The 17,137-nt window shown below is 40.4% G+C and overlaps 1 protein-coding gene across 1 annotated transcript in view; it reads left to right on the top strand.

The window, feature by feature from the left end:
* The window catches only part of DOCK3 (dedicator of cytokinesis 3), a 4,843,230-nt gene that overhangs the window by 4,530,469 nt on the left and 295,624 nt on the right, over positions 1–17,137 (top strand). Inside the window, exon 40 of the mRNA XM_044077993.1 lies at positions 11,550–11,654. Within this exon, the coding sequence (XP_043933928.1) occupies positions 11,550–11,654 (105 nt within the window). The remainder of the gene's footprint in view (positions 1–11,549; positions 11,655–17,137) is intronic.

Here is a 17,137-nt window from a genome sequence, read left to right as displayed (position 1 = left end):
ATGGTATAGAGGTCTTTTATGTCTATAGTAATGAAATCGCCACCTACATAGTATATTCTAATAGATTTATTCTCTGTAGAAAGTCCCACAAATCTTTGCATACACTCTTCTCTTTGGATACAAAATTCTTTAATTTGAAATCCAAGCACTTTGCTATGGGTTGTATGACTGAACCACGGGCGTCTACAATGGGTCTCATGGAGGGGGTCATGTAAGTCTTTATGTAGTTTAGGCAAACCAAACATACAAGAAACCTTTGGGTGGCGTATTAGCATGTAATTCAATTCTTCTATAGAAATGCTCCCCTCTATAAAAAGGTCGTTAATTTCATTCTTTATTTTCCTTAATGCCCCATTAAATTCATTAAGTGATACCCTTTTATAGAAACAGCCTTCAAGTATGTTTTTCATTTTCATCTTATAAAGTTCTATGCTCATAATAGCAATCCCACCCCCCTTGTCTTGTTTCATGACCCTGATCACCCTATTACATTGAATGGACCTTAATAACTCATTCTCATCACTAGACAAATTCTGAGGTACATTCATAGGATTCAGGGTTCCTAAACTACAAAGATCAATTTCACAGAAATGTTCAAATAACTGTAGGGAGGGGTGTATGGGGGGGTTGTAGGTACTAGATACATATAAGGGGTTCCTCGTGTAACTTACATTATGTAACAACATATTTAAATTCAATTTTCTAACATATAAATTTAGGTCTACTAATGTCTGACTTATATTCAGCTTCTGCTCAGGTACAAACGATAGACCCTTAGAAAAAATGTCACATAATTCCTCACAAATAGGTACATCAGAATAGTTGAATACTTTAAAGTCCTTAGTAAAGTTTTCAATAATTCTAGGATATGACCTAGAATTTAGTTCCAAGTACAGTTCCTCCCTCTGTAGTTCCCCCTCATAGTCCCTCTCTGATGATGATTGTTGTAATTGCTTCTCCCCCCAAGTTCATTTGAGGGACTTCTTGCTGAAATGCATTCTGATTGTTCCTGGCTCTCAGGCGTTCTGAACGCATCAGTGGTGGGGACTCTTCCTGTTGATCTAAAAAATCATTGTCACCATCACTCTCATTATTTGTCAAATTATTCCTGTGCCTACTACCCCACATTTGTGAATGTGGAGGTTCTGGGTAGGCAGAATTATTGGCACAGTCCACTATATCCCTTTCAATCTTTTTTATTTTACGATTTTTATACCTTCCAGTTGACTTTCAATACTTTTGAAAGTATGGTTATATTCATATAAATTGTTCATATGTGATGAATTACTGACAATGACTTTATCCAGGTCCTCAGCTTTTTACTGATAGTTGTAATGTCAGCTTGGTTAAGTTTAATAACCAGCTCTAAATATTCAAACCCATGATGGCCAAACATGTTAAGCAATTCTTTGTGAAAGGGAGAATTACAAATCAAGCCTGTTGGAAAATGCCATATTCTAAGCCCTTTGGGCACAATTCTTAAGCGTAAGCATTCTTTAAAATACATATTGTCCATCTGTAGTTTTTTGACTTTCAAGAGCAGACTATCTAACTTTTGTAAACTATTAAAATAGTTGTCACTTACAGGGGTAGTTTCATTTCCAGGTAAAAAACTTGGATCCACATGCAGCCATTCAGTTATATTCACGGCTTCTCGTCTGCTTACAGAGCCATTTATTCTGCTTAAATTCCCGTCACCAACATTCTGATTTAGTTCCCTTTGTTCTTCTGATGTTGATGGCCATAAACCATCAGAATTAAATCCATTTTGATGCCCAGAAATGAGCCGTTGTGTCCTGCTGCTTGTTTGAGCTCAGGGGGTGTGTGCTTACTGTTCCACTAATTAAGTAGATTGACTGTTCAGTTCTAAGTGCCTTCTTTCAAGAATATCCAAACATTGTGTCAGATTGCCAAGTGAGCTATTCAGCTCAGCCAGTGTTTAGCTAGGCATAATATTGGTTATACTGACCATTGTTTTAAATTTGGAATATTGGAGGTAATCACACCAGATATAAGGGGTGGACCATGGGGATTAATACTAGAAAAACAAGAAGCCCAATGGCAACTAAGGATGAACTCCCTACAATGTCTAGGACTGAATTACAGTTTTTCACTTGCATGTTTTTTAAAATTAAAAGCTCTGGAAAGATGAATTTTACATAGAAGTGGTGTTATATGTTTTATGTTTTATATTAACATTAAATAGTGTGTTTTTAGTCATTGTATTGTATTTATGTATGAGCTAGAGTATATTTATTCATGTATTTATTCATTTATTAAGCTATATCTCATTATTTATGTAAATAAGGGTGTGTGTTTTTAGGATTGATTATACGCCATTCAAGTATTTAAATGAAGTGTATCTGACAAACTAAATCACTTTGAAGAAGTTCCTGACTGAGCAGGGATGAAAGCTTGTGCATATAACCTGGATGTTTGTGTGGAATAAATCTTTGTGCTTGAAATCTACTTGGTGATATTATTTAACTTTTTTATTTGCATCAGCTGTTCTCCAGCTCTATGTGTGCAATCTTTTACTGATTAGTTTATATTTTGCGTTTTTTTTAAAGAGTTTAGATTTGTCAATTTGACTGGATTTTTGGGGGGCAAATATTAGGAGTTTAGTTTTATTGAGATTAAGTGCGAGATGATTTTGTGACATCCAGGATTCAGTTATGGTGAATGTCTTTTGGTTAAGTTGTAGTACAGAGGCAGATTTAGAGGAGTAAATTATTGTTGAGTCATCTGCTTATTGGATGATGGTACTGTGGGAGAGAGACTTGTGGAAGTCATTAATAAATATACTGAAAAGAAGGGGACCCAGTATTGAACCTTGGGGTACTCCAGTACTGGTATCGATAAAGGAGGAGGAGGAGTGCTGCCAGATACATGATTGTTGCCTATTACTGACATAGTTTTGGAACCACTGAAGGGTGGGTTGAGAGATGCCAAGGTTGGAGAGTTTAGTCAGTAGGTGGGTATGGGAGATTGTATCAAATGCTTTTTGACAGATCAAGAAACAGTGCAGAGACGATAGACCCTTCATCCTGGGCTCTGTTTATTGTGTCTAGGAAAGAAATGAGGGCTGTGTAAGTGCTGTGTACTGGCCTAAAGCCATGTTGAATGGAGGAAAGGAGATGATGTTTAGTTTGATGGTTGAGGAGCTGAATGTGGATGCACTTTTCAAGTATTTTAGATATGAGGGAAAGAATGGCGATAGGTCAGAAGTTGGAAATGTCAGAGTTGTGTCCCCCTTTATGTAGTGGGAGGACATAAGCCTTTTTCCAGATGTCTGGAATGAGAGATTCGTGAATGGACCTATTGATAAGAATACTGATGGGGTATGCTATGGAGGAGGCTGATTGTTGTAAGTATTCTGCGGGTAGGTTATCTGGTGCATTGGTGCATGGTTTAAGTTTCTAAAGAAGCTTTAGAATAGTAGAGGTTGGTATGGGAGAGAGTGTGAAAGAGGCTATTGTGTTAGGTGGAGTTTGTGTGAGTGTAAGGTTGATTGGATCTGTGGTGGGTGAGAAACTGGAATTAAGGTTAGCAATGCTGTCTATGAAATAAGAGTTGAAGAGTGAGGTTAATTCAGTGGGAGTATTTTCAGGGTTTGGGCAAGGATTATGGTTAGTTCTTGGATGTAGTAGGTAGTTGATTGCTTCCCAGAATTTATTGGGGTTATGTATGTGTTGGTTTTGAAGGGTATGGAAGTATTCTTTTTTGTTCTTAAGTACTGATCATTTGGCTTGGTTGAGAAGTTTATATTTCTGGAGACTGGAAGGGGTTTTGTTCCAAGCTTTATCCCTGGAAGACATGATTTGTTTTGTGGACTTGGTAAGCCATTTAGCATGTTTAGCCTTGACTCTTTTTAGTCGGAGAGGAGCAAGCCTATTTAGGACACTGAGAAATGTGGAGTTGAAGAAATCCACATTTTTGTTGAGTGGGAGGACTTTTAACGGGTTCCAGTTAGCATTATGTAAGATGTCATGAAATGTATTTGGACAGAAATGGGATAAATCTAGGCTATGTCTATATTGGTGGGTATTTGGTAAAGAGGAGGGTTTGCATATTATGTATGCTGGAGAGTGGTCACTGATACTATCTGGGAGTATACCAGAGGTAGCAACTTTGCTATGGTCAGAAACCATGACCCAGTCCAGGATAGAACCTTTGATGTTCTGTTTATCAGGTCTAGTAATGTCTGAAATTAGTTGAGTGCAAGTATGAAGGTTAATATTAGAGGAAGAGTTGCTTGTGGAGAAGTCTAACCCATTAATATTAACATTGCCTAGGATGATTGTTTCATTTTTTATGTTGTCGGTAGTCCATGCAAGAATATCTTCAAGAATTGGAACATTATTGCCTGGGGGAATATATATGACTATGATGCAGATAATTTTATTGTCATTTAGCTTTAGGAAGGTAATATGTAACTGTGCAGTAGAAAAAAGGGGGATGGGCTTTGGGTATAGGATTACTGTGAAGACACTAGGATAAAGTAAGGCAATGCCCCCATTTCTTTTGTGGAGTCCATCTGTTCTAAGGCATTAATAGTTAGGGGGTAGACATTCTGAGTCCTTTATATATGGTTTTAGCCAGGTTTCGGTTATGGCTGTAAAGTCAGGTTTATGTTGTGCTAACCAGGCTTGTAGAAGGGGGATTTTATTTTTTATGCTTTGTATGTTGATGGTGGTGAGTTTTAGGGATTTAGAGTGTGTGTGGGAGGTTTGAGTAGTGCAATTGGAGTAGTGGTGGAGTGTAGTGTGGTGTAGGTGTGAAGGATGAGGGTAGATGTAAGTAATAGGAGTGGAGATGGGGACAGAGATATGGAGGTAGGGACAGTAGGGAAGGTGGAGTAAGTTGGGGATTTGAGTGTGGGAATGGGTGGGGTTTGATGGGGAGGGTCTGGATTGGTGGATGGGTGAGGAGGTGTGTCTAGGGTGAGAATAAATGTAATTGATGTGGGGGTGGGTGGAAATGGGGGTAGGGTAGGGGAGTGGAGTGCGCCTGGCTTTAACAGAGGCAAGATGTCTTGCAGAAAAAACAATCTGTAACAGCACAGGGCTGACAAGTCTATGGTGAGTGATCAACTATTTGGGCAGAAAAAAAATAAAGAGTTCCAAGGAGACACACAGTGTTTCCTTAGTTTGTTTTTTGTTTTTCTTTTGTTTTGGGGAGAAACTGTGTTACCGTGCAGACTAGGCTGGTAAAGCAAGTAAGCTAGGTGCCTATCTGGGGTGAGAAGCAAAATAGAGTAACCTAAGCACTTGGTAAAATGTAATATTTATCCTTTAATATTATTCTGTTGTTCAGGCAAAATAGAGGTTGGTTTGCTAATATGTATACTGTATATTTATTCTCTCGTGCAAGTAAAATAGGGGTTGGTTTGCTTGTATTGCACTGTCATCTTGTGGCGAAATGAGGTAGTTACAAGTGTTAGTTTAAAAATACCCAGAATTTAATGCCAAGGTCCGTGCGAGCCTGCGAGCCAGTAAATAATTACTGAAAATACATTACAGGAGATAAATAAATAGTAGGGTACAACCTACACTTAGTTGAGCTTTAAAAGCCCATCCTCATTGGTTGGAAGGAGGAATTTGTGGAACTCCAAAGGGGTGAGTTCCAATAATATTAGGATGCAGCAGTGAGTAAGGAGGGGTAGCTCTCTTAAACGGAGGACTGTTGAAGCTGAAAGAGATAAAAATGTGCCAACAACTGGCAAAAGATGGTATAAGAACAGAAAGTAGGGAATGAAATGAAAACTCCAGCCAAGCTAGAACTTCCAATGAGTGACCTCCCAAACCTCCTGTGACAGAGGCACATGGGATATATGCAAGATACTCTGCTTGTGCTATGCTGATGAGGTCATAACAAGGCCGAAATATGCATTTCCATAACTAGTGGGGTTTGGCTTTATTGGCCTGAAATTGTCCATTAAAACGACTTCAAACGTAAAAGTCATGGGCAATCAGAATCGCCATATAGCTGAAACACCTGATGTTCATAAGGGTCATTTGCATATATCCCATGTGCCTCTGTCACAGGAGGTTTGGGAGGTCACTCATTGGAAGTTCTAGCTTGGCTGGAGTTTTCATTTAGTTTTTACTGATTGTTTTTTCAGTGTGACCGTCTCACTCTTTGTTTTAATTTGTTAGCTGGGATATTTTGCAGTCACCCTAATCATAATGGACATCAGCTGGGTATAACAACCCTGTGTTTCTTATGCTTAGTCAAACACTCTGCTTGTGCTATCCTGATGAGGTCATATCAAGGCCAAAATATGCATATCCATAGCTATTGGGATTTGTTTTTATTGGCCTGACATTGTCCATTAAAATGACTTCAAACGTAAAAGTCATGGGCAATCAGAATCGCCATGTAGCTGAAACACCTGATGTTCATAAGGGTCATTTGCATGTATCCCTTTGTCTCTGTCACAGGAGGTTTGAGAGGTCACTCATTGGAAGTTCTAGCTTGGCTGGAGTTTTCATTTAGTTTTTACAGAAAGTAGGGAATGGTAAAAACAGCTGGTCAGAGGTAGTATAGAATGCAGGGTCTAGAGTAAGGTGCTGAGAGAGGACAGGGTAGAGTGAGTGTAAGTGGCTGAGGAGGCAAGGTTGAGTACACTAGATATAGCATTGCACGTAGGAAGGGGGCTAGCAAAAACAGTTCTCTATAGACAGGAAGGGGGTAGCCAAAGAGAGCAGTTTTACAACATGCCAGAGATTCGTATGTACCATCACATGCTCATTATAACTGATTGCAAAGCTCCATGGCAGGGAAAACATAACAAAAATAGTCACAAAGCAGGCAGTGCTGTGCACTTGATCAAATATGCAGTTAGAAATCACAGTTATAAGCATATACTCTACCAGCAGTTGCAATTATACAGATTAGCAAGGGAAAGCAGAGACTCCTAATTAAACATTTGTACACAGTGTATATACGAGCATCACGGCTATGCAGTTGCAGTTAGTGTAGAATTAAAATACATAGCAGTGGGATATCACTACAGCAAAAAACTATTCAACCTTAACATATTCAGTCAGATACATGAAACTACACAACAGCATAAGCAAAATTCAATTACTGGCACAAACATGACGCGGGAGACCAGAGATATGTTTGGTCTACAGGAATGGGATTTTAAAAATGGTGCCGTTTTTATGGGCACCTAATTATAAAGTCTGGTAGGGTAAAGAGGGGGGGAGGGAGTAGCATGTGTGCAGGGGGAGGTGATTGCTGCCCATAGTATCACGTTTAGCCCAGCTGTAACAGAGGCAAGATGTCTTACAGAAAAAACAATCAGTAACAGCACAGGGCTGATGAGTCTATGGTGAGTGATCAACTATTTGGGCAGAAAAAAAAATAAGGACTTCCAAGGAGACACACATTGTTTCCTTAGTTTGTTTTTTTGTTTTTCTTTTGTTTTTGGGAGAAACTGTGTTCCCATGCAGACTAGGCTGGTAAAGCAAGTAAGCTAGGTGCCTATCTAATAAGCAGATTTTGTAGTCCTAAAAAGATGCTAAATGTTCAGATATTTTTCCAGATATAAAGGCAGCCACTTAATGACTTGGATGCAATTTGTGGTAGGAAAACATGCAGTTATCCAAAATGCACTACTCAGAATGTGAGAAGTTTAATGTTATATTATATAGTGCAGTAAGATGCCCCAGCCAGGTGTTAACAATTATAAGCCCTAGTATACAAGTTATATATAAGTTAGCATTCCAATGAGGCAAAGAAGGATTTCACTGAAGATAATATCTCTTGATGCTTTTACAGGGATTATATAATTTACAATATTGCATTTTTCCTATGATTTAAAGGGGTAACATGGAAGTTGTTTGTTCCACCATGTATTCTAACTTGTTTATATTTGGGTCTGACCTGGAGGAGCCTACTGATTAGGGTAGTAATGTCTGTTAGTTTTAGGTCTGACAATGTTAAAACAGTAAGTTTGCTCTTGTCAGTGTTATTTAATTTCCTGCAGTTTAAGCATCATCTCAGTAAAGAATAATACTTAATTTTCATTACATACCTTTTTTGTTTTAACTCATCCCTTAACACACGATTGGTGTTAGTATCAGTCACTCCATACTTTAGAAGATGGTCAATCAATTCACGGTTACTTTGGCCCCCACTGCTTGCCTCTTCAACTTCTTATTTGTTGACATGCTTTGCAAGTCACTAACATCCTCATTACTGTTATTTCTTGATAGCTTGTTGGTAGCTTGCAGAATTATGACCTCAGGGTAAAGCACACTACGTTGAACTTTTTCTACACTATCTGTAGTATTGTTTGGATTATTTATGTTTTGATCCCGAGGATCATTATTTGAGTCTGAGCTTTTAGATTTTTCTGTATTTGTATTTTTAAAACCATTTCTATCAACTTCATTATTAGGCAAGTAACATTCACACTGATTGGTGAGGCTATTTGCAGTATCACCATTCCTAACTGATCAGTCCAGTCTCTAAAGATAATATGATATCATTAATTACTCTGCCACTCTGATGGATTTTACTTCATTTGGTGCTACTGCCAATAGTCTGTAGACTTACAGCAACATTTGCCAACTTGAACACCATCCCTTTTTCATGTAGTTTAGATTTATTTATTTTTCATTTTCAAACCATATCCTTTCTTTTTTCCTTCCTTTGAACCTGACACTTTGGGGACCGTTCTATTTTTAATTTTTATTTTTTTTATGAGTTTACTTAATCCACCAAACAAATCTATTTACCGGACTTTGAAATGCCTCTCCGTGTTTCATGTCTTCCTGCCAAGTTGTTACAAATGCTACAATAGTTCTAACATTACTATAGGAGCAGTTATTCAGTGTTGATATTTTTCTTTCTTAAATAAAGGGAAATTCTTGTAGTTTTTTTTTCATTACAATTAGTGTAAACATGGTGGATACAATTTCTGTATTCTTAATAAAAACTCCACAATTATTACACTCTACAAGATAATTATTTTTAACATATAATCAAGTATATATATATATATATATATATATATATATATATATATATATATATATATATTAAAGGAATCCATAGAAGTAAACCCAGTAGTGGTAAGAAATTATATTAATTGTACCATTTCCAAATAAACAACTGTGATTGAAAAAGTTTAAGATTTTATAACATTCAGTAAAATATTTTGTTTTATATATTTATTTATAAAGTGTCATCAAAAATAGGTGTTAAAATAAAATTCACATTTGTTAAATACAAGAGAAACAAACATTAATACTACTTAAAATAGAATGCGCTTTTTGATTGGACTTAGTGTTAATATAAAATTTACATTTGTTAAATAAAACGGAAACAACTATTAAAACTATTTAAAGTAGAATATGCTTTCTGATTGACCATTGTGTTGTTGTTGTTGTTGTGTCTTTCGGCTTTTCCCGATTAGGGGTCGCCACAGCGGAACTCAGGTCCGCTAATGATTGGCAGTAGATTTTTACGTGCCGAGTTCCAGCTCTGACGCACACCCTTCAATGAAGGTATGCCCATTCATGCATGTCTCCACACAGAAGACGCTTTAGCTGAGAATCAAACAGGACAACGTCTTACTGTGAGGTGACAACGCTACCGCAGCACCACCACGGCAGTGTTAATTAAGATAAATTCTTATCAGTGCGCATAAGCATTATCGAGATCTGATACAATAGGATTCCACTTTCCAACTATAATTCAAAGTGCTAAAAGATTTAATTACAACTCTTACTCTTTAAGAAAACAGAAATCCTAGTGTATATTGATGCTAAACCTCATATCTGATGTGTATAGCTTATATATATGTAGTGCATACTCCATAAGTAAAAAGCTAATGACTGGGAAATCATCTATAGTTAGCAATAATATAATAGTGATACCATAGACAAGCATAGTCTCTTTATAGTAAAAATATATCATTCAGAAAGTTTACATACTCTGTAAATGTGTTCTAAATTAAGCTCTAAAAGTAAAGTGTTCTCACAGTGATATAAAACCATATGTAAAATTAATAAAAAAGATTGCTTTAGCAAAAGAGCCACCTAATAAAATAAAAATTCTCATTGTATGCCCTGATAATTACTTAATATGCTTGCAGCTAACCACCTGTATTCAGTAGAAATTAGAGATGTTACTGAGTTCAAAACTAAGATCTCAGAAAGTAATTGACACTATTATGAAACAATGTACAAGTTAACAAAACAATAGTTTAGCAAAACAAAATAATCAAAATCTGCTCTAACAATAACAAAATATGCTTAACAAAAACTACCAGTTTTTGGAATCAAATAAAATATAATCCCATAAATAGGTATAAAAGCTGTTTTAGTGTTTTTAGAAGTAGCTTTAGGTACTTACTGAAAGCTGAAATACAGTCCTTCATAGTTTACAATATCACACACAGCAGTAGGAATGCCACTGCTCAAATATGAGACACAAGGGCAATTTAGTGAAAAACAGGTAGTTAAAGCAGAAAGGCTAAGTGTTGGAGCTTTAGGGTTAGAGGAAAATAATGGAAAAAAGGAAACAGGACTGTACTTGTGTGAGGTGTACCAGTGGGGTATTTGATCCATGTAATAGCTCTGTGTTGTCTGGTTTACCTTTTCCACTCTTATACAGTTGCTCACAGGGTAATAATTATTTTTTTGTTCTCACCATTCTGCTGTAATCCATTGCGGTGGCTTTAGTTTTCTCTAAGTAAAAAGCAGGACCTGCTACACGTTTCTTGACCTGCTACACTTTTCTTATCTCCTTAATAAAAGTAGTTGTCCTAGAATCTGTCCGTGATTACTATTAGGTATACAGGTATTATCACATGTACAGTTGCAAATAGACTAAGCAAGTTGTTTTTAACCCTTTAAATAAAACATTGAATTCTTTGTAATCCCAGTCACTGCATATTTTAGAAATGATTGTTCAAATTTGGAAAAGTTATGTAGTCATATGACTTAATGTACCGCAACAGCTATTTTCTAATGTAATGCAAGTAAAACTACCTTATGCCTTCAGAAATTTATACTTTACTTCCGGGTTTATTATATGCTACTTCCTGAAGAGTTCTAAGGCAGTCGTGTGGGAGTTGGTGTCTATTAATAGATATGATGAAATGTTTTATGAATTAAGAAGATTTTGTGTTCAGGTCATATTATGAGTATCACTGCTTTTACTTAACTTATGGATGAGGCCCACCATCTGGACCTTATGGGGATAATTCTACATTTTCATCTTCCCTGTTTCTTTACAAATAAAATTAGTTATTTCTTTAATTTATTTTGCATTGTATTTATTTGTCTACCAGTGAGTAAACCAACAGTTCTCTGACTTTTAATTATAAAGCCTAATTTGACTGGTTTAATTTAAGTAATTGTTTAATAAAAGTATAGAAGGACCACAAAAATGTGCTGCTGCTTGTTTTCAGGAAGTGTTCCAAAATACATAAAAGTTACCACATGTAGATAAAAGTAGTAGACAAGTTTTTTTTTTCCTTTTTTAATCCTCCATTTGTCATCTTTGCATCCATCTTTTTCCTGCAATAGAAAATGGAAGCTGCATTTTATGATCACATAATGGAACAACAGCGCCTTGAACCTGAATTCTTCAGAGTTGGCTTTTATGGCAAGAAATTCCCATTTTTCCTTCGGGTAAGTGGAGACAAATCAGTATTTCTAAGACATTTCTGTAACAGATAGACTGTATCTTTTGAATGACTCACAGGTAAGTGGAAATCAGGCATTTTATTTTGTAAACAACATATATCTTTTGTGTGACTCAGTCATTCTTTTGCTTTGGACTACCTTTACATAGTATTCCACACTGGCATTGAAACGCTGAAGAAATACATTTGACAATTGTGTCCTGTAAGAAATAAAAAAAAAGGATTTGTTCACATCTGCAAAAGTAGCTATCATATCATAGAAATTGTGCTTGTCTGATAACAGCCAATAAATGTCACAGAACACCCTAAGCACATTGTCAGTCAAAATAAATATTGTATTTGTTTAAATGTGTCAGCCCCATGCTGTTTACATAAGGTCCTAAATGAGTATGAAACATGTTGGCTAATAAAATGTCTTTTACCTAAGTTGAGTGAGTACAAGTTATTGCATATGAAAGATAAATTGTCAGGTCTGGGCTGACCAGGTATACAGGTTCAGTCAAGATTGTGCCTTTACATAGGACCAGATAAGGGATATGAAAATCCAGTTCCCTAATGATGTCTCACTTCCTATTCCATCCCCTCTGTAAAGGGTAGGGTCTATGCATGTGTATAGTTCAAGAACAAGTTCCCAACCAGTCTATGATCATGTAACGCAAAGATTAGTAACCATAAAAAATGAGCTTGTATTTGACAGCAACAGAACAAGATTTTAAGCCTGAGGGAGTGGACCTAACAAAAGAAAGTGTCAGCAGAGGTGAGGTTGTGAAGGTTCAGGATGGGGTTAATTGAGGAGACAATGGAATTTTGAAAGTTACTGTAACTGGAACCATAAAAAGAAACTTTTAGTTATGTACTTACCATAACGATAGATGTATGCGATCCATCTCACCTACATTCTAAACTGATGGGGGCTCGGAGCCGAGAATCGGCTCCGACTCGGCCGGTACACTAGCACAAAGTCTCTGATTGGCTGGGCCAACCCCTATATCCCAGGATGCACTACACCCAAACCCCCAGATCTTGTTTGCCCACACAAAGTCCCCTTCACATGCACCCAACTCACAGAGATACGTGATCCAGAGAAGAGAATAAGACCTTCAGTGGAAACACCACAAAGCGTTTCCTCCAAATCCTGCAGGTAGGGGGCCGGAGGGTGGGTATATACGAATGTAGGCGTGATGGATCGCATACATCTATCGTTATGGTAAGTACATAACTAAAAGATGTAAGGCAATCCTATCTTGCCTACATTCTAAACTGATGGGACCGCGTCCCTAGCACCTAGATCCTGGGAGGCTCATTGGAAAACACTCCCGAGCACTGTGGAGCCAAATAACGCCCGACTCCTGGACTCCAAGTCTAATTTGTAATGAGCAATAAAAGTGTGTGGAGAAGACCAAGTGGCAGCAGCACAAATTTCATCTACAGACAGTCTGGAGTGGAAAGCTGTTGAAGTTGCCATAGCTCTAGTAGAATGTGCTTTAACTGGAAATGGAAGGGACCTTCCTGTCGATGAATAAATAAAGGATACTCAATCCCTGATCCACCTGGCAATAGTGGCCTTAGTGACTGGTTTGCCAATTTTATTATCTGCAAAGGCAACAAATAACTGATCTGATTTCCTGTCCTGCTGCGCTCTATCCAGATAAAGACGTAGTTGTCTATGCACATCCAACTGGTGACATCTGTATTCTGCATCGGTGGAATAGTCAGGAAAGAAGACTGGAAGCTCAATTGATTGCTGAAGAGAAAGAGCAGAAGAAACCTTAGGGAGAAAGGATGGGTTTAATCTCAGGGATACTCTGTCCTTATGGAAAATGAGGTAAGGAGGCTTGGCAGAAAGGGCTTGAAGTTCTGAAACCCTTCTGGCCGAAGTAATAGCTACCAAAAATGCAGTTTTCCATGACAAAAATTTTTTCTCACAAGTTGTTGCTGGTTCGAATGGAAGGGATGTCAAAGCAGCAAGGACCACATTCAAATCCCATGGTAAAACTGGCTGTGATATAGGGGACGAAGCAACCAAGCCCCTTTAAGAAAGGCCTTACACAATTTGTGACTCATGAGAGAAGGGTCAAAGGCAACATGGTAATTGGAAATCGCTGCTAACTGCACTTTCAGCGTAGAAACCGCAGAGCCTTGTCTAAGTCCAATACTGCTGAAACAGGGGCTGTCAGGGGATCAAGGTTATGCCGCTGAGCCCAGAAGGCAAATCTTTTCCATTTGCTAAAATAAATACTCTTGGTAGAGGGCTTATGTGAAGAGGACAGTATCTGAACCACCTCAGGCGAAAACACATGCTGCCTGACTAAGGTTGGAAGTGGAGCAACCAGACCGCTAGCTTGAGAGTCCGTAGAGATGGATGGGCCTGCCCCGACTGGTGAGTCAGGAGGTCCGGAACCGGGTCTAGGATCCAGGGACCGTCCACCGCATACTTCCTCAGGAATGGAAACCATACTTGACGGGACCAGAATGGGACTATCAAGATCATGAAGCTTCCCAGACGGATAGCCTTCTGAATCAGTCTGGGCAGTAGAGGAAGTGGAGGGAAGGCATAGAGTAGACCGGAGGGCCACTTGTAAACTAGTGCATCCCTGGATTCTTCCCCTTGGGCAGGAATCAGGGAGAAGTAGTTGTCGCACTTTGCATTCAGTGGACTGGCGAATAGATCGCAGCAAGGCAACCCCCACCGGGCGAAGATCCTATCCACCACTTGGTTGTTCAGGGACCATTCGTGAGGCATCAGAATGTCCCTGCTCAGCCTGTCTGCTATAACATTGGATTTCCCAGGAATGTGCATTGCCACTAGGAACCTCTGGGAAGCAATCGCCCATTCCCACACTCTCATGGCTTCTCTACAAAGGGGAAAAGACCTGGTTCCTCCCTGTTTGTTGAAGTACCAAATCACCGACATATTGTCTGAAAGGATCGCGATTGTCCCCAGTGGGAGAGAGCTGTGAAGTGCCTGCAACGCTATAAGCACCGCTCTCATTTCCAGGACATTGATATGTAAGCGAGTCTCGTGGTCTTGCCAAGTGCCTTGGACAATCCTGCCCAGAAAATGCCCCCCCCCCGCCCAAGCATCCGTGGTGACAGTGGCAACGGGGTAAGGGGGGTGAAAAGGTCTGCCTAGGTTCAGGTTGGAGGAGAGAAGCCACCAGTGGAGATCCCACTGACAAGTGTCTGTGATTAGAATCGGGTGGGACAACGGGAGTTCCTGAAAGGACCATTGGCTCGAAAGTAGCCACTGTAGAATTCGCATGTGCAGCCTTGCCATCGGAACTAACAAAATAGTGGCCGCCATAGATCCTAAGAGTTAAAGGACTAACCTGGCTGGAGCCTTCCGATGGGGCAATAGGTCCGTGACCTGGTTCTGTAAGATCCTTATCCTTTCTGTTGGGAGGTAGGCTCGCATTTCTATGGAGTCTAGCTCTGCGCCTATAAAGGCAACACGCTGTGATGGCAGCAATACAGACTTTTCCCAGTTCAATGTTATGCCTAGCAATTGACCTAATTCGATGGTGGTAGTCACAGCTTGAGTGAGCAGATACTTGGTGGGGGCGGTGAGGAGCCAGTCGTCTAGATACGGAAACACCTGGAATCCAAGACGCCTCAGCTGAGCCGTTACCACTGCCAGGCACTTGGTAAACACCCTGGGGGCTGTGGTGAGACCAAAGGGCAGTGCTCGAAACTGGTAATGACTGGATCCCAGGTGGAAGCGTAAGTGAGTCCTGGATGCTTTGTCTATCTTGATGTGATAATAGGCGTCCTTGAGATCGATGGAGCACATCCAAACTCCTTTTTCCAGCAATGGGAAAATGGATTGTAGCGTGACCATCCAGAACTTGGACTTCTTCACGAAGCGGTTGAGACGGCTGAGATCCAGAATAGGTCTCAAGTCCCCTGTTCTTTTTGGCACCAAAAATAATCTTGAGTAAGTTCCTAACCCGGTCTGGCCTTCAGGGACTGGTTGGATGACTCCTTTTTCTAGCAGCTTTAACACTTCTGTAGCTGCTTGACCCCTCTGATTGGGTGGCACGTCCGGGATTTTCCTTGGAGGGGAAGAGGGATGAATAAAGGGTATGGTGTAACCTCCGGCGATGATCCGGAGCACCCACTGATCCTGAGTGATGGACTCCCAGGCTTTCAGGTGCCCTGAAAAACGACCCCCAACTGGCTCCGGAGATGCACAGTTGGGCCGTCCCTCAGGGACGTTGGAAGGATGAACCGCGAAAGGATTCGCGGTCTCCTGTGTTGCGGGGGCCTCCGCCGCCTCTAGGGCGACACCTTCCAGAGTAATTCCCACCTCCTCTGCCTCTGGAGGGGGGTTCACATTGATGAGCAGGGAAAGACCTTTGTGATTTCTTGAACCACATCTTCCCTCCCCTCTGAGCCTTGGGATAAGGTCTCGTGGGAAGCAAAAAATGGGCCCCGACGGCAGATAAGGTCTTGCCCTCCTGCTCACATCTAGTGAGGGTGTCCTTCACCTTGGGTCCAAAGAGTGAGGACCCATCAAAGGAAGCGTATGTGAATGAAGACTTAAACGCCACCGCAAAGTGACACAAGCGCATCCAAGCCTGCCTCCTCAGGGCTACACCCGAACTCGCTCCTCTACCTGCCCCTTCGGCCGCATATGAAATGAGCCTCATGGACGAGTTAATGATGGACGACAGGGTAGATAGCTGGGTGTTGACAGACTGAGCCAATGCTTCAGGCACATTACCCGAAAGGGTATCTCCCAACTCCTTCACAAGATCCCTTTGTAGTCTTGTGAAATAATTCAGTGACCGCAAGGTAAAGGTCGCTGAAGATAGGGTACGCTTCCAGTACCTATCCATGCTCCTAGATTCCTTGTTAGGTGGATGGATAGACATCGAAGCCTCTGCCACGTCCTGTTGAGTGGCAGACGCCACCACCATAGCATCTACCGGAACTCCCTTAGTGAGAAACTGCTTATCGGGGGGTGCAGATAAGAATTTATTGGGACGAGTGGGAATAGGCTCCACAGAGTCAGGGTGCTCCCACACCCTTCGACAAATAATGTCCAGTAACTCATCGAAGGGTGGAGATACCCAGGAGGTGGAGGGCTGGGCTCCGAAGGCCTTAAGGAACACCGACTCTTCCGCGGAAGGGGCTTTGAAAGGCCGGTTGCCTCTCTGTCTCAAGATCTCTAGTATGTCAGAGAACGAGACATCGTCAGAGGACGACTTAGGGGACCCTTCCGCATCATCCAGATCGGTGTCTGAGGTGACGGACTCGTCTGGGGAGTCCACGTGCTTCCTCTTGCACATCTTTTTCCTGGGGATCTCATCAGGCAAGGACTCTGAAGGCCCATCTGAAACTAAAGGACCACACAAGGAGGTATCCTTGGGCCTGGGAGCCCCGCTGTCCGAGGACAGGGGTGCACCAGAGGCTCCAGTCACTGTGCCCAGGGAAGGAGCTACAGATTCCGGAGAAGTGACTAGGGAC

Source organism: Protopterus annectens, chromosome 7.part0 (assembly GCF_019279795.1).
Source record: "Protopterus annectens isolate FY-2018-M chromosome 7.part0, PAN1.0, whole genome shotgun sequence".
NCBI classification, from domain to species: domain Eukaryota; kingdom Metazoa; phylum Chordata; order Ceratodontiformes; family Protopteridae; genus Protopterus; species Protopterus annectens.
This window is presented reverse-complemented; position numbering and strand designations above follow the sequence as displayed.